The 21,985-nt window shown below is 35.2% G+C and overlaps 1 protein-coding gene across 6 annotated transcripts in view; it reads left to right on the top strand.

The window, feature by feature from the left end:
- Positions 1 to 21,985, top strand: part of TP63 (tumor protein p63) — a 240,574-nt gene that overhangs the window by 94,602 nt on the left and 123,987 nt on the right. For all 6 annotated transcript variants that reach the window (XM_082393248.1, XM_082393246.1, XM_082393247.1 and 3 more), the window contains 2 exons: positions 7,220 to 7,348; positions 8,110 to 8,242. In XM_082393248.1, the coding sequence (XP_082249374.1) occupies positions 7,220 to 7,348; positions 8,110 to 8,242 (262 nt within the window). The remainder of the gene's footprint in view (positions 1 to 7,219; positions 7,349 to 8,109; positions 8,243 to 21,985) is intronic.

The following is a 21,985-nucleotide window of genomic DNA, read 5'->3' as shown; positions in this document are numbered from 1 at the left end:
GTGAATCAGTTATACATATATATATATCCACTCTTTTTTAGATTCTTTTGCCATATAGGTCATTACAGAGTATTGAGTAGAGTTTCCTGTGCTATACAGTAGGTTCTTATTAGTTATCTATTTTATGTATAGTAGTGTGTATATGTCAATCCCAATCTCCCAATTTATCCCTCCTCCCCCTTTCCCCATGTTCAGAGTTTTTAACAACATTTATCTGAGAACTGGGGACATTCCCAGAGTATCCGAGTACTCTAGTCCCCATGACGGGCAACAGAGACCTCAGCTGTCTTTTCTTACACTACATTTGTCAGCTACTCCTGGCAAGACGGAAAATCTGCAGAAAGGCCAGATATTCTATAATATCACTCACAGATTAGTACTAATTTTCCCACACCATTTCTTGCTTATTTTGAGTGCCAAGGATAATTATTGTGATGAAACAAAATTAGTAGGCTATTTTGTTCTTTTATAGAAAAGAAAAATTCTAACTGTGGGAAAAAACTTCATATTGTGAATGAAAATTAGAAGTCATATATGTAATTTATTTAAAAATGAGCTTTGAAGTTATACAATCCTAAATTTAAATTCCAGCTCTATCACTAGCTGAGTGACCTTGAACAACTTCCTTATCCTCTCTGAGCCTAAAGATGGTCATATGTAAACTGGAAAAGCAGGGCCTATGAAGTGAAATCCTGGCACAACCAATGGTAGTTCTTTCCTGCCAATCACCAAGCAAGTAGCGCACAAGCCAAAATGAATGACCTATTCTGGCTTTCCTATCCTTAGGAAGGCTGTAGTCCAGTGGGAAATGAGGAGTTGGAGCACAAAAGGTAAAAATTAGACAAACATTGAAGGTGTTTTATTTCCAACACTAAACTGAAAAACATTCAAAAAAGTGACGTCTCATTCATTCCCTACATTAATAGATACTCAATATATATATTGTTGAATCATTTGCACATAAACCTTTACTTGAGATACAGTATTAAAGAAGAGCAGCAACACATTTTTACAGAAAATTTTATTATTTTTTAAAAATCTGAGCAATTTCACTACATTATTTTTTTAAATGTATTTCAGGAACAGAGATAATGGTAAAATAATTAGGAAGTGATCAGTTTTGAGTAATTATTATCTTTGTTTTCCTAAATTATTTAAGTTTAATATTTTATAATAAATTATAATAATAATTGTGTTTAACAACTAGCTAGGAAAATTCCAGAAAATTTAGCAGTCTGCTTTCATTAGCCAATACTCCAGCACAACAGTGGATCCTAGGGTAAGTTCTTCAGGTCTAGACCTCAGTTTCCTTATGAAATAAGGGAGCAAGACTAGACAGACTCTAAGATCACAGCCAACATTGACATTCTATGAGGTCCTCGAAGATTTAAACTCATGTGTGACCCCATCTTCCCAACTGTGAGAGCAGTTGGTGAGGCGGCCCCTCCAGATCTGTTCTCATGGAGATTTCTGGTGCCAGATTCTCTCTCTAGCAGAACAACTGACACCCAGTCAAGGGGGCCTTTGAGTCAGGAAATCTAGGAACAGCCCATGTTCTTCTCATCTGCATCACTACTAACTGCTGTTTTATTTTGTTAAGTGAATTAGGGGATGTTTGTCTAGAATCAAGTATATTTCCTAGTTTTATAACTTTAAGTTTGGATGATCTAAAGAGAACTAAGGAGGCTTTAAATATTCAGAAAATTAATGGGAACTGCTGCAAGAGGCTGAGTTGGGTAATTCATGATGAGAATTAACATCTGATGCATAAATTTATTCTTACTGGACTGTGAATAAAGACCGATGTTGAGTATAATATAGCAGAATGAACTGATTTCAGATGTCAGCTTTTCCATATATTATATAAATACATATATGATGTATTTATTATATATATATGTATTTTCATATATATATGAAAAACTGCGCTGGATGGTCTTTGAGATCTATTCATTCTAAAATCCATCTATAACACTAAGGTTGTTTTGAACTTTGAAATTTTAGAGATTTGGAGACTTTTCAGGAGAGCTGAAAGAACCTAAATGTTAGACAGACTCCAGTGATGACTTTTAGGGAAGAACAGGAAAAGTGAGAGGGAATACAGGCTGTTATCAGATACCCCTTGGTGTTTTCAGGTCATTTCTACAGAGTAGGACATTTCTTTCTTTTCTTTTCTTTTCTTTTCTTTTCTTTTCTTTTCTTTCTCCCTCCTCCCTCCCTCCCTCCCTCCCTCCCTTCCTTCCTTCCTCTTTCTTTTCCAGGAAAAACAAGCTTAAAAGAAAAAAAAAAAAAAAGACTTAAGGCTTGCTGTCTTTGGGTGTGACTTTTTTTTTTTTTAACATCTTTATTGGAGTATAATTGCTTTACAATGGTGTGTTAGTTTCTGCTTTATAACAAAGTGAATCAACTATACATATACATATATCCCCATATCTCCTTCCTCTTGCGTCTCCCTCCCACCCTCCCTATCCCACCCCTCTAGGTGGTCACAAAGCACCTAGCTGATTTCCCGGTGCTATGCAGCTGGTTTAATAAAACCACTTGAACAGAGTGATTGTTCTATGAGTGAATTGATACTGAGATTCACCCAAAGGCAAAATGTTGGAAGATAGGTAGGACTTAACCTCATTCTTCCTGTCCTGTGACACCAACTGATCACTTTCCTTCCTTTCTCTCAAAAATGTTTTACATATTTATTCAGAAATGGAAATCAATAATGGGTTTGCAAAGAAGAGACCTTGAAGATCCTCAAGCCTACACCACTGATTTTTTCTTTTTAACAGAACGCTTTCTTCAAATGAAATCTTGCTCAGAGCCCTAATACACGTAAGACAGGCAAAAGACAAACTTCATGGTGTTAAGGAGAGAGGAGATCTACCAGTATGGCCATTTCTTTACGTCTGGTGAATACACCGAGGCACCTAGGGTTTCATGAAACACAATTTGATAACCACCAATCTATCCCACAGCCCACCCCTATCTTTTGTTATAAAGCCCTCTTGATTCTTGAGGCCCTGGGGGAGGAAGTTGCCCAGGTTAATGTAGCAAGCCTGAGACAAAGGTGATCTAGGAGAAACTGAGAGGTGATGAGGGCATTGTTTTGGTCCAAGGACTCAGATACAGGATGAAAGGTTTGAACTGGATTGAAATGAGGGATAATTCTGGTTTAATGTAATTACTTCTGTGTGACACTTTTGCAAGTTGAGCAGACTTTTCAAATACACTATTTAATTAGCTCAATTCAGTAAGTATTACCTGGATACAAATTATATAGTATTTGACCTAATAGAACCAATGTATTGATTGTGTAAATGTGAAAATGTATAATACATTTTCTATAAGTAAACCTTTCAAGTAAGGCTTTCAACCACCCTATGAAGGAAGCATAGTTGAAAAAAGTAAGGTACAAATACGTTAAATAACTTGGGAATGGCCTCATAGAATGCCAACGGTTACCTGAGATTTGAATCCAAGTCTGTCTCCCTCCAAAACCCATGTTCCTTCCACTCTAACCTCAAGGAACTATCAAACTGCAAGAAATACAAAGATGGGAGATACAGGCTTAGCCCTGAATTACTTAAAATCCTCTATAGTAATTGTTACACAAGCAAAAAGCTAGCGTTGACTAGATCCAACAAGAGGCCAAGAAAATTTAAAGAAAAAAGATTATATTTCAAATAAGCAACCAGGAAATACATTGTGGGCAGGAGAGCACTGAGGATTGGGTAGGCATTTGAAAGGCAGTGGAGCAGAGATGATGATCCTTATGTCACATTCAAGGAAACTGAAGCTCACGGAGCTGATGGGCATTTCCAAGGTGTTGGAGCTGGTTAGTGGTGACATCAGAGATACAGGGAAGGTCTTTTAGAAGTCAAAGAGAAACTAGAGGGAAAATATGAAACAAAGGAATAGCAGAGTAAGCACAAAAAGAAACCAGAACTTCCATGTAGAAGTAGTGAAAGAAGTAGAAATACTAAGTGACTATGGAGCCCACAGTATTTTTCTCTCTTTTGCTTTAGAGGAAAGTGACAGTGTCTAACTTCCATCTAAGATCCTTCTTTCTTTTTGAATCAGCCCCATACTGTCTGTTACTTAAGATCTAGGTTATGTTAACTGTCAATCTCTTAGAAACTACACCTATGTTTCTGCCAACTTTAAGAAAAAATTCTCCTTTTTTGTATTGAATGTCACATACTGAACATCACTATTACTGAGAATCTACATCATGTTGCTGAGTTCACCTTCTAGTGCTCACCTGGCTGTCAGGCTACAAGTCATAGTGTTAAGGTCTTTGGATATTAGGGACATGCTTATGGGTCCATGTACATGACAATCCATGTGACAGTTTGTTTACTTTTTGGAGTTTGAATAATTCATATATTTGTTCACCTCCATTTTTGTCACTGGTTAGGAATTGTTTTTACTTTTATTCTCCCCACTTCCTTCTCCTATTTTATTTGAAGAAAAATTTTAATGTAAATCAAACATATTCAAAAGTGCCATCTATGGGAGAAATCTTCTTAACTGTCAGTCAGTATTAGATCTATTAAATTTTATTTCCTTTCTACTCACTAGTTGGGAGTGTATAAACCATGTCTGGGTTCCAATTCCAAAAAAGAAATGAAGAAAATTAATTTACCCTTTCAAGTTAAAGATATTGGATTTTCAGATGCTCTTCTAATTATAGACAGATTTTCTAGATGTGCCCATCAGGGACTTCATAAACTCTGATAGCCCACTCTTGTTTCCAACTCCACAAGGTTAACTTTCTCACTCCTCATTGCACCTGCTCTGCAAAGGTCATTGTATTCACTCTCATGGATTTATTTTCACCCTATGATGAGGATTTCTGTTTCTAAATATCTAGCCCATTCCTCTCCCCAGAGTTTAAAGTTTATTCAACTGCCTGCTTCACTTCTTGTATATCCCATCGGTTCTTCAAACTTAACATGCTAAGATGGATCTCATTGTCTCTCCTTTCTTTCCAAGCTGGATCTTCCAACTGTGTTTACTGATTTAGTTAGTGGAATCATCAACCACTCAGTCCAAGAAAGCTGGAAACTTGAAGTCATCCTTGACTCTACTCTTCCTTCTTCTTCTGTCAGTAACATAAACAATATCTGACTTAACCTTTTCACTAATAATTAAAATTTTCTCCATCTTTTCCATCCCCACTTCTATCATCCTATTGTCTTACCTGGACTTGTGCAACAATCTCCTAAATAACTTTGCCCATAAACCAATAAGCTATAAATCCTTCCTCTATACAACTTCTGGATTTATCAATGAAAGACATATTGTTTCAATCTAATGCTTCAAATCTTTTAATACTGTAAGGATGGATACGCTAACCTACATATGTGATAAAAAATTATATAGAAATCACTCACACATAGACACACACATAGTAAAGTACAGTAAACCTGGGAATTTCTGAAAAATATCAGTAGGTTATATCAATGTTAATATTCTGGTTCTGATATTATATGATAGTTTTGCAAGATGTTACTTCCAATTGGGGAAAACTGAATAACTGGGGCATGGATAATCTCTACATTTTTTATTACAACTGCATGTGAAGCTACAATTATTTCAAAATAGAAAGTTCGTTTAAAATATCTTACAAAAAAATTCTTCAATACTCACTAGGAGTATTGAAATATTTAAGCTTTTTAAAAAACATATCACATAAGTTTCTACTTCCCTCTCCAGCTTTATCTCCTGGCATTCTCTGCCCCAAATTTTTACACTGTGCTAACAATGCCATAGACTGCTCACTCTGCACCATTAGTCCTTATCTGGCCTGACTGATTTCTTCTCATTATTTAGGGCTCTTTCCTTGATCCATCAGATGAGATGATATATTTCATCATTGTGCTTTTATAATATTATGCACACTTTTAATACATTTATTAGAGATTTGTTTTCCTGCTTTACCTTCTCTACCAGGACCTTCTAGAGGGTGACATAGTCTAATTCACTTTTTATCTCCAGTGCCCATTATCTTCCTGGCAAATAATAGATGTTCTCTATACATCTGACTTTAGTAAATGAATGTGCATCTCCATATAGCTTGAAAATCATCAACAATAAATCCAATGCTATTATCTTCTATTATGTAACTAGACCAGATCATTCATTTGCAAATTTAAGGTGATTGACTATCCTAGTACACTATTTATTTAACTCTTTATAATACTAGCAGTAACGATTAAAAGCTTAGCTAATTTCATCCTGGAGTAAAATTAGTCTACTGATAATCACAATGAATCACATACTAAGATGAGATATGCAGATAAAATGCAGATTTGGAGAAGACATCACCTGAGAAAGCTGATGTTTTCCTTCACATGTATAGGGAGCAAGGTTAATTTTTTATTTTAAATAAAGGCAAACTTGAGGACCCTACAACAAAATGAAACAAACAGAAATACCTTTCATTTGCAATCTATTCAGATGTTCGCTTATCCCTTGGTCTGACATGGAATTCTATACTCCGGTTAAAAACCACCCCCACACACATTAAGATGTGTAACAGGTGATTTAAAAAAAAAAATCTGGATCTAGAGGTTTGAGTTTATTGTCCCTGGGCCTGATGCTAAGATGGTAGTCATGAAGGGGGTGATTATGCTGAGGGTGAAATTTTTTTTATCTTGTTTTTTTGTTATTATTCACACTTTAACATTAATATTGTTAATAGTGATAACAACACCATTATCTACACAACCCTTTTACAGTTTACAAACTAAGTTTATATACATTATATCTCTTCTGTATCTGAGGGTGAAATTTAAATTTTCTGAACTCATTTTCATTTTCTGATTTTACTTTTTACCTGCTGGAGGCTGAATGGGCAGATAATCAGTTGAGACATTTATGAAATGGATTTAATAATAGGTCAGACTCGCTGTCAGACTTAATGAGGGAATGTTTATTTTCTTTTTGAAATCGGCAGAAAGTAGAGGTGCAGAGTGTAACAACATTATTATTTAAGAATGAAGAGCTTTGATAGAAGACTTGATTGCCTGATTTTATGGCAAAATGGGATCCTTGCCACTGCCTAAAGAAACACCAGTTGTGTAACTTGTAAAATTTGCTGTGTATCCCTGAATGATTTTGAAGATTCACTTGATTTTTTTGATTGACTATGCTTTAATTTTAATATCCAGTATCATAAGTACAGAAACTATAATCCTAGTTTCATTTTTGTCCTTTTAAGGTTCGTAGAAACCCCAGCCCATTTCTCTTGGAAAGAAAGTTATTACCGATCCACTATGTCCCAGAGCACACAGACAAGCGAATTCCTCAGTCCAGAGGTTTTCCAGCACATCTGGGATTTTCTGGAACAGTAAGTATCAGATAAGCAAAAAACTGTTGAACTATTATAAACAAGTAATTGTGGATGGTCAAAGTATTGCTTACTAAGGCATGTTTCTAGAATCAATAAAAACCAGTTAATGTTGTTGGGAAAAAATTATTCTCTGCAATAGTATCTCTGTGTTCAAAATTCAGTGGAGATTTATTCAATTTCCAGCACCAAAAGATCATTATTGTTCTAAGGTGGTATAATTTTGGAGGATCAGAAGCCTCTCCTACCTAACCCAAAATAACTTCCCCAATGACTCTCTGATACTCAAATTTGTTCCTTTGGTTTAAAGACTCATTTACCGTTACGTTGCAAATACCCTCTGAGAAAGTAAAACACTAAATTTTGTTGGTCTGTATGCCTTGCTAGGAAAAGATCTCCTTCTTAAGATCAGGTTTGGATATGTGAGTAAATTAAGGGAAAGATGAAACAATATCAGAGCATTGGGGACCCAGAAGTTTAGGGTATATCCCTGATACTTTCCTTCTATTCTGTGTTCCACCTAGCAGTTCTTTGATGAGGGCAAGGATCATGACTCCCATTTTACAAATAGGGCTTAGATTTGGAATGCCAGAGATTTCACATCTGGTAATTGGTTGAGCCAGGATTCAATCCTAGGCTTTTTGACTCCAATCAACAAGCCTTGCCAACTTTAAAGCAAATAGAGCTCATTGTTACCGACTGAATGAGTGTGTTTTAGTCCCTTTCCACACTTAACCCACTTTTGTTTTCCTTTACGGTAGGCCCATCTGTTCAGTTCAGCCCATTGACTTGAACTTTGTGGATGAACCATCAGAAAATGGTGCAACAAACAAGATCGAGATTAGCATGGACTGTATTCGCATGCAAGACTCAGACCTCAGTGACCCCATGTGGGTGAGTGGCATGGGCTTCCCCTTTAAATCTGTGGGCCATGCTATCCACACCTCTGTTATACCCGTCTCTTTCATGGCACATGAAAAGGCAGGTGGCTGTGAATGGGCAAGGCCATTGGAAAGCTAGTCAATGTGGTGAGCAGAAAAATAATTAGGATCTGTGGGATCTGGGTCTGCCTCAACTTTTCATGATGCATACGTTTCCACTGGTATGGGGAAGGGGGTTGGAGATAATTCCTTGCATTCTTTATCTAAATTGCTCCTCATGTCTATCCCAACTTAGAGCAGATGGTGCCAGCCCAATGTTTTACAGCTGGTGGAGACAGTCAGAACCAAAGCCAAGATCTGAATTGTATACAAAGTACTTTCCACTATGGCAAACTGCCTCTCTCATAGAATTATCCTTCTTTAATGACGGAGGATGAGGTAAATTCTACGCAAACACACAGATTCAAGTAATGGAGTAAGAGGAAAGAAGCTAACTAATATATAAAATAGGCTCTTTTTTTGGCTTTACCACTGAGTCCCTCATGACCTTAGACCTCAGTTTTTCCCCTATAAAGTGGCAAAATCTTACATGCACACACCTCCCAGGCAGCTAAGGAGTGTACGGGTTAAGGATAGTAAAACATTTTTCTGAGGCGTTTAGATGAAATTTCTTGTATTTGTGCAGCCCATCATGCTAACTGGTGGGTTTTCTTTTCTTTTTTTTTAATCATTCATGCACCACACAAGCCCTATTGCGTTTTCTATAAAAAACAAATAAAAATTTGTAGAAAAATGGAAACGAAAGGAGCTAGAAGAAGGGTGGGGTGTCATAGAGTGTCTGCTGATGTGATTAAAGAGAGCACTTTATAAAGTGCCATGACTTTCTTTTTTGGGGGGAGGGGGTGGTTACCAAATTACTTTATTTGAAAGATAGTACAGATGAAAGATGTTTTGGTATGCCTTGCCTCTCTGGTCTGATGTAAGATTTTCCTGGAATTCTCACTATATACCCTTTAATATAGATTGTACTTTTTAATACTGGGAGAAGGGGAAGTGGGGGAAGAGGACAGGAAACAACCAAAAATAGAAAATTGTAACTTTTCAAATACACTGATATTTTGTCACCAAATTGATAAGTGAAAAATACATTTCTTCATTGGCCCCTTCCATCTTAATATGGATACTAGTCTCAATTATCCTTGAGCTAGTAGAAGGAAGCTGACAGATAAATCCAAGGGACAGGTAATTCAAGGCCTTGGAATGTGTGATAATTAAATATAAATATTTATAAATATATAAATTCTGATTTGACAGTGACTTAGAAATTAGGATGTCCCCAATTCATTTAATACTATCACCTCTTAAGCTAACAGGTTTGCCTAGGCTGCTGCTACCTATCTTTTTATAGTCTCTCCAGGCAGGGATTTTCTGTTTCTCATAAAAGCAAACCAAGTTATTTAGTTTAAAATGCAGAATCAAGCCTTTTTATTTACAGTTCCTATTATTATTATCTTTTCACATACTGAAACATGTGGTTTCTTAATGTTCCATGTTGTTTCTTCTTTGTTTTATTAGACATTTTCTCCTTGAGAACATCCCTTTTTTTTTTCTCCTGTCTAGCCAATCCCTATCCATCCCTCAACACCATGCTTGCCTTACCTTCTCTAGAAAAAGATTCCATATCATTGTTCTCTACCAGTCTAAATTAGAGACTATTCCTCTGAAGAAACCTAGGTATATTTTTAATCATATTACTTATGACACAATATTATAGTTGTTTCTTTCTCTATCTCTAAAGGGGACAGGAACCATATTTTGTCATGCCCAGTATTTGTTACCATGTTTGGCCCATAGTAGGACCTCAGGAATTTTTTAAAATTAAGTAATTTATTTATTTATTTTGGCTGCACTGGGTCTTCGTTGCAGCTTGCGGGCTCTTCGTTGTGGCTCACAGGCTTTTCTAGTTGTGGCGCACGGGCTCTAGAACACGCGGGCTCAGTAGTTGTGGCGCGCAGGCTTAGTTGTGGTATGCGGGATCTTAGCTCCCTGACCAGGGATTGAACCTGGACCCCCTGTATTGGGAGTGCAGAGTCTTAACCACTGCACCACCAGGGAAGTCCAGGAATTTGAAGTCATAAGAAATGAGACTTGGGAGTTATCTAAAAAGTCAAAATGTTCTCTTTAAAATAGTCCTATTCAAAATAATTTTTTTTTCAACAGTGGAAATGTCCTATATTCCTACGTTCAACACATTAGCCACTAGCCACATGGCTCCATTGGACATCTGAAATGTGGCTAGTGCAAATGAGGGACTTAACTGTAACTTTAGTTAATTTAAATTTAAATTGTTTCATGCAGCTAGTTGGTAGTGTATTGGGTAGCACAGCTCTAGAATATCACCAATCAGGGGACCATCCTCTGCTTCAACATTCACAGCAGCAAAACTTCCTGTCCTTTCCTCCTTGTGTATTCCTTCCCTTTTGATTATAGTGGGTCAGTATAAAACGTGTTATGCTTTTTCTTTACCTCCATTGTTTCCCCAGTTCTGCTTGAAAGTACCCTGATTTGCCATTTGAGTTCTAAAACTTCAGTCATTTAAAGTTCATTTTGGTGCTTTTACAAAATAGCTAAAGGAATCTTTGGAGAAAACCTAGTGGAGTATCTGAGAAAGTGTCAGCTAAGTTAAACAATGATCTTAGAAGAGGGTAAGAATGAAAGAGAGAAAGCCAAGAAAGTTCACAGATATAATTGTTCTTGTGATAAGTATCTTGTTTAGCTAAGAATGCACTGCCTTGTGTTTTTTTAGGTTATTATTATTTAAGAAATATTTAAGATGATTATTCATAGGTGTTCAAATTTTTTTCCTGAGCATCAGCTATGAATATATACACTTGATGTTGATTCTTTTGGAATTGATTTTTACTTATGCTCATAAGAGCAGTGGCCTGATTGAAACTGAGAGTATTCAATTTGAAATTGATCTAAATTTTCCTCTTGGATGTCTGAATTACAAATTTTCAAAGCTACGGCTTTCTTAGGCTTCAATATCGGATGATGATTAACACATCTGATATTTTATTTAATCTTTCCCGGAACTTTGTGAGGTAACAATTATTATCCTTGTTTTATAAATTAATAAATAAAAAAAGGGGGTTAAAAAACTTTTCTAGGCTGACATATGTAGTCAGCAGCAGTGTCAGTATTTTGCCCACCTTACTGGGCACAATCTTTTTTCTTCTCAATCTTTCTCTAAGGTATTGTATTTGAGAGGAACTTGACCTCTATTTCTTCTTGAGTACCTCTTTTTCTATGAAATTGAGGTTCATCTGTGTGGGTAAACCTCCACTCCTCCATCATGAGATAGTCATACCTTAGAGAGTCACCACACCTTTCCCTCCTCTGGAGAGGCACAGGACACCACTGCTAACTAGGAATGATGGAACAGAGTTCTACCATCTCTTACTAGCAACTTAGAACTTGAAATTGTATGTCAGATTGAGGGTAACAAGAAATCAGGAAATAAGAGCAGGATAGAAATGTTTGCAAGGAGCAAGGGATTGAAGTGATTCAGGAAAAGCTGGAAAACAAAATGAAATGGGGTTTTGCCAGTAGGGGAAACAAAATACGTCACTTGGGAATAACTGCATTGAAAGGAGTGTACAAGTGGAGTGAGAGTGAACTTAAAAAATAAACTTGCCTGTCTGTGGCTGGTCTGGAGTTTCATCTCCATAGAACTGAGACATTGCTGTTAAAGTATAATTCTATATGAATCCTGGGTTTTCCCTTGTCTTAGGACCATTCCAACATCCTCATAGATGTCCATGTGAGGAGGCCAAATGGGTGAGACTAGATAACAATGATAGTCCTCAGCAACAGGAATGGCAAAATAGTGGTCTAGCTCAGGGTGTAATAAGTGGTGTTCTGGTTTGGAAAATAAGAACTAGGAACCTCTGAGATTCCTAGTCCTTCTAAACTGAGATCTGCTGCAACTGGTATGAGGTTCTTTTCTTCCATTACTTGGTAGCATATTTTCACTTTTCTGTGTATAGGTTAATAGCTAAATAGTTCCAAATCTCTGCACATAAATTACCTTCCTCTTGCATATAATAAAAAAAATTTGGGATCCCTGCCAAGCATTCTTTCACTATGCAAGAAATATGAATCTATGGACATGAAATGACTTGTCAGATTACTAAGGACAAAAATCTTAAAATTGAGAATGTCATCCCATTTTTATTGATTTTTGAAACAACCTTCACCTTAAGAACTAGTCATGAAGTGAAGTCCTAATGTTTTGCTCTGATTATGAACAAAGGGAATATGAATTGCAAAGAATGTGTGTGCCTCCATCATTAGGATGATTTTAGTGTCACTGAAGAATAAACTACATTGGATTAGCAAATGAAGGCGAACAAGATTTCTCAAAAAATGTTATAATTTAGGCTATGTTTCCAAGATCCTTACTGTTTCTTGATCCTGTTGTCTAATGTATTACTTTATATCTCAGCTTTGCCTTATTTATAAGCTGTCTAAGCATGCCTGTCATGTCCTTAAGAGGCGGCTGATGGTATTAACACTTAAATGTTTTCCTGGAATGATGGATGGAAACTATATAACACTTACTTTTGTATTTCTTTATTCTTTGTACTTTGAAGGAAGCCCTATTTAGTTGAATTGGGTTTTTCCCTAGGGATTTTAGTGGTAATTATCTAAAACCATCCATTTTTGTAAATTATTATTGTAGCATCCAGTTATAAATGAAGGGTCTTCAGCTGTACATACCAAAAAACAGTGTTTTTGTATTTGGAAAGACTTAGGTCACAGCATCTAGCATGATACCCTGTATCTTCTATGACCCAAGATTATATAAGATTTCAAGTAGACTGTATAGACGAGATCTAGCCACAGGCATTTCTTTAGAATTTTCTTTCCTGTATGCTATGTTCTTTGTGATACAGATGAACAAATCATGGTCTCTAGCCTTGAGAAGACCATAATATAGCAGAAAGTCAAGTGTGTATAATATTACTTTTGAAAAGTACTCAAATGCATGTATTTTTTTTAAGACACATAAAAAAGAAATGGTCTATTGTGCCTGAGTAAAACTGGCAATATGTTACAGAGAAGGTGATTTTCATTTAGGCTTTGAAATATGAGTCAAATTGATCAAAAAGAGGAAAGCAAAGAGTAATTTAAGTTTAGGTAACCATTATGAAAGTAATTTATTTAAAAAACTATAATGTGAAGCTCACAAGTTTTAAAAGATAAGACTGAAAATTTTGGGTAAGGGGAAATTTATATAGAAAAGAAAGACAGAACATAAATTTAAAAAATTAAAAAAAAAAAATTATAACACATGACAAAGGTTTAATTGCCCAAATAAACTAAGCACTTAAAAACTGGGAATTCCCTGGCAATCCAGTGGTTAGGACTCCATGTTTCCACTGCAGGGGGCGTGGTTTCAATCCCTTGTCAGGGAACTAAGATCCTGCAAGCTGCTCAGCCCAGCCAAAAAAAATAAAATAAAATAATAAGAGAAAGATGAATCTCCCCCTTTGGCAAAGAGTATAAGTAATTCACAGATGTTTAACATATATAAAATGTTCAACTTCTCTAATAATAAAAAATTGTGAATTGAAACAATAAAATTATTTATCATCTATTTGATCAGCAAAGATTTAAATTATTGATAATATCCAGTACTGGTCAGAGTGTTGGGAAACAGTCAATCTTTTTACTTCTGCAGGAGTATAAATTGGTATATGTGGTGGGCAGTTTGCCCATTCTCATTTATTTAATGTTAAATGTACTTACCCTTTGGTTTATAAGTGCCCTTCTTAGAAATCTTTTCCACAAAACAAAAATATATAAATAAGTATACATACAAACACACACACACAAACATATACGGAAATGAAGCCTTCATTGCAGCATTGTTTATAATATCCATATATATTATAACATATAATATTTTTATAATATCCATATATATATAATTATCCATATATAATATAATATAATATAATATAATATAATATATATTATCCATATATATTATATTATATTTTATATTATATTATAATATCATATATATATGACATTATATCTGTCACATCAATGACCAGATAGACTTCTATAGACTTTAAAGTTTTTGGGGACTTCTCTGGTGGTCCAATGGTTAAGACTCCGCACTTCCACTGCTGGGGTCTTGGGTTTGATCCCTGGTCAGAGAACTAATATCCCACATGCTGTGCAGCATGGCCAAAAAAAAAGTTTCTGGACTGTGATAGAGAGGAAACTACAGTTTAAAGCAAATGAAGGTTAAGCCCACCATTGAGAGATGGTATTAGTAATTATGATGTGTGGTCTTTTTCATCTTGGCAATCCTATTGTTCATGAACCTCAGTGTGATTTCTGTATTTGTGCTTTATGTGAGACATCCTTTATATTCTGATAAAGATTATGTAGAATTGATCTTATTTCTTGTTAAATGTTTGGTAGACTTGGCTAGTGAAACCATCTGGGGCTGAATATTTCTTTCTGGGGAGTTCTTTAATTATAAATTTAGTGTCTTTAATAGTTACAGGACTATTGAGATGATCTATTCAATCTTGGGTAAGTTTATATAAATTGTGGGTTTTGGGGAACTGGTTAAATTTATCAAAGTTTTTGAATTTATGTATGTCGAATTGTTTGGTGTAGTCCCTTATTACCCTTTTAATGTCTGTGGGATCTGTAATATCCTCTTGTTTCATTTCTAGTATTGGTAACTTGTGTCCTCTCTTTCTCTGTCGGTCTTGCTAGAGATTTATCAGTTGCATCAATCTTTCAAAGAACCAGTTCAGCTTTTGAATTTTACAGTTATTTTGTATTGTCCTTCTGTTTTTATCTTCATTATTTCTGGTCTTACTTTATTTCCTTTCTTCTGCTTCTTTGGGTTTATTTTGCTCTTCTTTTTTAAGTTGTTTCAATTGAGTGTTTATATTACTGAGTTGAGATCTTTCTTCTCTTCTAATGTTAGTATTTACATTTATAAAATTTCCATTAAACACTGCTTTAGCTGCATCCCATAAATTTTGATATGTTGCATTTTCACTTTTGTTCACTTTAAAATATTTTCTAATTTCCCTTAAGATTTTTTCTTTGACCTATGTGTATTTACAAGCATGTTGCTTAGTATCCAAATGCTTAGATATTTTGTTATCTCTCCATTACTGACTTCTACTTTAATTTCATTATGATTAGAAAACATAATTTCAAATTTTTTCAATTTGTTATGCTTTGTTTCATGAGTCAAAATATCGTTTATTTTGGTGAATGTTCCATGGGCACTTGAGAAGACTGTGTATTCTGTTTTCGCTGGGTGCAATGTTCTATAAATGTCGATTATATTCAGTTGGTTTATGATATTATGCAGTTCTTCTATATTCTTGCTTATTTTCTGTCTACTAATTCTATTGATTACTAGCACTCAATTACTTCTATTGAGAGAAGAGTGTTGCAGTCTTCAACTCTACTTATGGATTTGTCTCTCCTTTCAAATCTGTCAGTTATTGCTTCATGTTTTTGAAAGTTTTGTTTTTAGGTGCATCATATTTGAGTTTGTTACATCTTCTTTCTATCATTGTATAATATTTGTCTTTATTCTCAGTAGTGTGCTCTGCTCTGAAGTCTACTTTGTATTTATTTATATTAATATAGCCATTTTAACTTTCTTTTGATTAATGTTTGCATGGTAAATTTTCTTCTCTATCCTTTTACTTTTAACCTGTATTTATCATTATATTTGAACTGAGTTTCTTCTAAACAGTAAATAGTTGTATCATTTTTTATCCATTCTGACAATCTCTTTCAATTGGTTTATTTACATCATTTACATTTAATGTAATTATTGATATGGATTTTTTTGACCTAACACTTATTTTTTAACTTATTTTGTCCTTTGTTCTTCTGTTTCCCTTTTTTTGCTGCCATTTAGATTATTTGACCTATTTTTAGTATTTGATTTTAATTGTTCTATTTTGGTTCTGGCTATATGTCTTTGAATAGTTTTTAGTGATTGCTCTAGAGACTGAAATATTCATAATTTTTCACAGTCTATTGAGAATTAATATTTTACCACTTCAAACGGAATGCAGAAAACTTACCACAATATTGATATTATAACCCTTCCCATGATGTTGTAGTTGTCATATGTATTACATCTATGTACATTGAACGTTACCTCAGACAGTGGTAAAATTTTTACTTTCAACTGTCAAAAGCATTTTAAAGAACTTACGAGAATAGTCTGTTTTATTGAACATGATATTTATCATTGATATTGTTCTTCCTTTGTAACAAAGTTACAGTTCTGACTGGATATTATCAGAAAAAAATAGGGAATTCCACGTACCCTTTTGTTCATCAGAATGAATTTTTTTCAAAGAAAAAGAGATGCTTTTATTTTCTAAGCAGGATCATAAACCACGTCAAAGCTTTAATTTGCTGAATTTTTATTGATCAAAAGGTTATAAACATTACCTCCATGCCTCCCTCATTGTTTCCTCTCTCCTTGTCTCTACACACACACACACGTGCACACAGACACACGTGCATGCACACACACACACGCACATACATGCACACACACGCACATACACGTGCACACACATGCACATACACGTGCACACGCACACACATTGACTCACATATAACTCAATTTGAACATCTATAGATATTTTCTAACATTATAGAATTATGTATATATATGTATATATATGGCACATACTCTGTGAAAAAAGTGTGTTTAAGTAAGTCACTCCAGTCAAGTTGCAAGGGACTGGGTAAGAGCATTGCTACCTGAGTCACACAAACATTCTAAATCTTCCTTCCTGCATGTCTTCCCTTGGCTCAAAAAGTGGAAAGGCTATGTCATACAAGTAGCAATAATTTTCTAAGTGTCTTGGTCTCTTAGGCACCAGAAATGCACGATGTTACCCAACTCTAAGTCTGACACTAATTTCAAGAACTCACATCAAGCTCTCCATTTTCCTTCTATTCACTTCCTACTTTGATCTCCTTTAGGCTTCCAGAGCCATCCTCACCACCACTACTGTCCTCCTTTTGTTACTTCTATACATTCTCTTGCTCCTTTCCATGTTTCTTGCTTCTTCCCATCTCCACCTCCCCCTTTTTTGGTCTTCCAGAAAACCACTAGAGTTTAATGCAGGCAGATTTGATCAACAACTTTTTTTTTTCACTTTGATGACTGACTACCTGCTATTTAATATAGGGCTTTACAATTTATTACTTACTTTAGAATTACAGCATGAGATTTATAGTCAGACATACTAGAGTTGGAATTCTGTCTTTACCAATTTTAGCTGTGTGAACTTGATAATCTCTATGAGTCTCTCCTTCCTCTTTTGTATGGATGGACATAATATCTATCATCAACCTCGAGGACTGTGATTTTTTTTTTCATTACCTGATTTGTTTTCATTCAAAGTTCCTGGCGTATAAATATACAGTCAATTAAAAATTAGTATCTTTGTTATTACTTGTCTATGCTGATTTTCATAACAACTCTTGTGAAATAGGTGAATACACATTACATTTTATAATAAAATACAAATTGCTCTGATTATTAAAGCAATGCACACTCATTAAAAAGAATTTTAGATGTAAGTATCAAAAGTGTATAGAATTCCTAACTAATGATAATAATTATGAAAATTTTAGGTTTTTTCCAGTTGTTTTCTTAGAAGAAATAGATTTTATAAGACATATTTGGATCATGTCATATATAAATTTTGTAACCTGCTTCTTTTTCTTTGCATTCTATGGTGAACATTTTTCTCTTATTCACTAATCTTCAAAACAACATTAATCACTGTATTATATATCACTACATAGGTATGTAATGATTTATTTATCTGTTTTTCTACTCATAGATTTTTTTTTTTTTTTTTGGTGTATAATTGCTCTACAGTGTTGTGTTAGCCTCCGCTGCACAACAAAGGGAACCAGCCACATACATTCCCTGCCTCTTGGACACCCCGCCCAATCCCACCCATCTAGGTCATCACAGAGTACTGAACTGAGCTCCCTGTGCTGTACAGCAGGTTCCCAGTAGCTATATATTTTATACATAATAGTGTATTTATGTCAAACCTAAAGAAGAATATGTACATACAAAACCCTTATTGTGCTAGCTGCTTAGAAGTATAATTATTAAGTAAAATGTATGAACACCAGTGTTATGGATACATATTATCAAATTTCTTTTCATGAGTTTTAATTTTTTTCCAATTTACACTCACACGAATTGTGCAAAAGTGTCTATAAAGTGGAAATCAATTTTGGTTATACAATCTCTTCTCTAAATAATGCAAATATGTCTAAGTGACTAAAGGAGTTTCCAGTCATTTGCAAATGAAGATGAAATAATCCCTCTGGATACATTTTTAAGTGCAAAAGGGATAGTAGTTTTTGCCTGGAGATGAGTAAGACATCTTAGAGAATAGAGCGTCTATGAGTAGGGTGTGTAGACCTAATTAGGATACAAAACATGTGAGGAAAGAGATGGTAAAAGAGGGATATACAAAGTATATTTCCAAGCTTTACCTTAGGATTAGCGCAGAACACGGGACTGGGCGTATTTTCTCCTTTGCCATCCAGCACTTCTTAACCCTTGCTTTTAGTATCCCTAGCATTCTTACCCCTTGGCTAGTACCATTAAAACAATCATCAACCATAATTTGTGCCATATAAGCTTTTATGTATTAGTTCTATGGACACAAATGAAACAAACAAGAACATATATTCTGTATAGCAAAAGCACTCTAATTTTTGGAAGATGGGTTTGCAGTTACTTATGTTGCTTATGAGGTGGCTCAAAATCCACTCCATTTAGATTAAGTTCAGGTGTCCCCAGAAGAGACTGTTTTTCTGTTCTCTTCTTTGTACAGTGTAACCAATCGGAAGGCACCACTTTGTTCAAGAGTGCCAAGCCAGGGACTTTACCTTAAACCCAAGTATGCATTTCAAACCTTGAACAAACAGTCTGCTTAATAAAATAAGGGAAAGGGTTTTCTTTTTCTCTCTTCTCTAGAAATTCACAAACATCACTTGACAGGTGACAACTCCTCCCTTACAAAAGGGGCTGTTTGCTTTTTGCTTTGGTGTTTGGGTAAACTGCAGCACGCACTGGCAGAGAATTTATTGCCTAGGGGAAGGTGTTTGCAGTCGCTGTGTTTAATCTGAAAAGAAACCCTTTTCCTGCTATCCCCTCCCTTGGTTTTGGAGGAGGGAGAGTTGGAAATGATAGCCGGGGGGGAAATAGTTCCCCTAACACCTGTCTTTGGTGTAACCTCAGCAATGTTACTTAAGACACTGTGTTCAGTGTGTATGCATTCAGAATGACAAAGTTGAAGAGGGCAGATAAACAAAAAGGGATTTCAGCAGAAACACTGGAGCTGATTCTGACCTTGCATCCTCTTAAAAACCAATCAGGTTGAAATCCTAGCATGCTGGCTTAAAGAGAATCTGATTTGTTTGAAATAATACTCATACTATTAGTCACCTGTCCTTCCTTTGGTCACCAGTTTATTTAATGTAGTTTTAATCTATAAAGCCTGAAACAATCTAGAATATTAGACTTAGAAACTATAGACATGATCTACTCCTAGTCCAGCCTTCCTTTAATAGATGGGAAAACTAAGATCCAAGTTGATTACTGCTGGCTCCTCCAACATTTCCAGTAAAGTTTGTGGGAGAGAGTCAGGGCTGACTCAGTTTTCTGGTTTTTCTAAACCTGCCTCTACATCTACTATTAGAGACACATGAAGAGCTCAAACTCTGGAGGTAGATGGCTGCCTGCATTTGAATCCAGTTCTGTCATTCACTATTTGGATGATCTTGGTATGTTTCTGATTCTGGTATGTTTCTGAGCCTCGATTTCCCCACCTGCAAAATGAAGATGATGCTGTTGGTGACAGACCATAGAAAAGCTGTTTAGAGAATTGAGAGAAGACATGTACAGCAGTCAGCACAATACATTGCATGTGGTCAGTTTTCAGTGGTGATGGTTGTTGCTGTTACTGTTTAGAACGTGATAATCTGGAAACCAGAAATTATTCATCTTAAGTAGAGCAATTCCTGATGCAGGAAAAAAATGAAATTTGCTTAGATTTGTATTTTTGTATTTCCATAAAAAGAAAGTAATATTTGAAGATATGCTAGCATGCTGTAAGAATCTGTCTAGCCCATCCTTTCCCATTTGAAACTAGATAGAGTTGAGTTTTCTTCAAGTTAGAGTAAAATTTTGAAGCATATTTCTTTTAAAAGCTGCAGGTCTCATAGAATTCAAAGAAAACATTTTCACTTTAATTATTAAATATTATTATTTTTTCAGTTATTTGGCTGTCATTCAGTAATCTTAAAATAGTAAAATATTACCTTTTCCCATCTACTAGTTAAGAGCACACACTTTGGGTATACCTGGGTTTAAATCTTAGTGGGATAATGAAGTCGGAGCTGCAGGGATTCCTAGACATGTTAATTCAGTGGTTCTCAGTGTGGTCTCAGGCCAGCAGCATCAACATTACTTAAGGACTTGTTAAGAAATGCAAATTCTTGGGTTCCACTCCAGATGTGCTAAATCAGAAACTAGGAGAGAGAGGGCAACAATCTTTCAATAAGCCCTCCAGTTGATCCTGCTATTTGAGAAACACTGGTGCAATCCATTGTTTTAACATACGTATTTTAATAGGTGGGGAAACTTAGGCTCTGAGTGGAGAGTGACTTGCCCAAGGGGACACAGCCATAATGACAGAGAAAAAACTTCTAGGTCAGTCTTTACTTTAAAATAGATATTTCTATCTGTGATTCATCTTAAAACATGTAGAAAGCGCTGCTGGGTTACGTCATTTCAAAAATAAAAAGGCAGACTGTAACACTTTAGAAGAAGTAATTAAACATATTTATTAACTGGTTGGCTACATGTCTTTATCAGTAAGATGTTGTTAAACAAGATCGCACACCTAGTCTGTTTTCTAATTGTGAAGATCGTTCATAAGAATATTTTCCCTGGCAAAATGACAAAAATTTCAAGTTTGTATTCTTGTCAATTCAACAAGAAATTACTGATTATTTACTAAGTTCAGGATATTCTGCTATGGGCACAAGTTTAATAAAAGAGCTGAAAAAAAAAAGAGCTGAGTATACCACTACCTATAATATAGAGTTGGTGGGGGAGACAGATATGAAATTAATGAACTAGATTATAAATGATCTAAATGATCATACCTACTGAGGGATAAATAGAAAAGACATTGAACACCAGACCAGAGTTTAGTCATCAGCAATGATTGCTGCACTGTATAAGTTCAGTGGCAATATTCACATCATGCTCTTTATGAAGGGTAGCTCTCAGGCATTAAGCAGCTCAGTGGTTCTGCCATCTAGTTAACATTTGATGCTTGCTATACTTGAGAAAATCTGGGAAATTAACAAATAAACAAAGAGCACATTCTTATCCCCCAAACTTCCCAGTTTATTATGGGACAGGAGACACATACAAACAAATCTTATCAAGATAGAAAATAAGTACCAGAGGAGAGTATAGATAAACTTCAGCAGGAATTCTGATGATCATTTCTATTTGAAAGCTCAGGAAGTATATTGGCCATGTGAAAAAGCAGGGAAAGAAATTATTCTAGGCAAAGAGAACCATTCAAGTTAGTTAGGTTAAAGACTTAAGCGTGTGAAACAT

The sequence above is a fragment of the Balaenoptera borealis genome, assembly GCF_965194805.1.
Source record: "Balaenoptera borealis genome assembly, chromosome: 5".
In the NCBI taxonomy this organism is placed as follows: Eukaryota; Metazoa; Chordata; class Mammalia; order Artiodactyla; family Balaenopteridae; genus Balaenoptera; species Balaenoptera borealis.
Note: the sequence above shows the minus strand (reverse complement) of the source record. Positions and strands in the feature narration are given on the sequence as shown.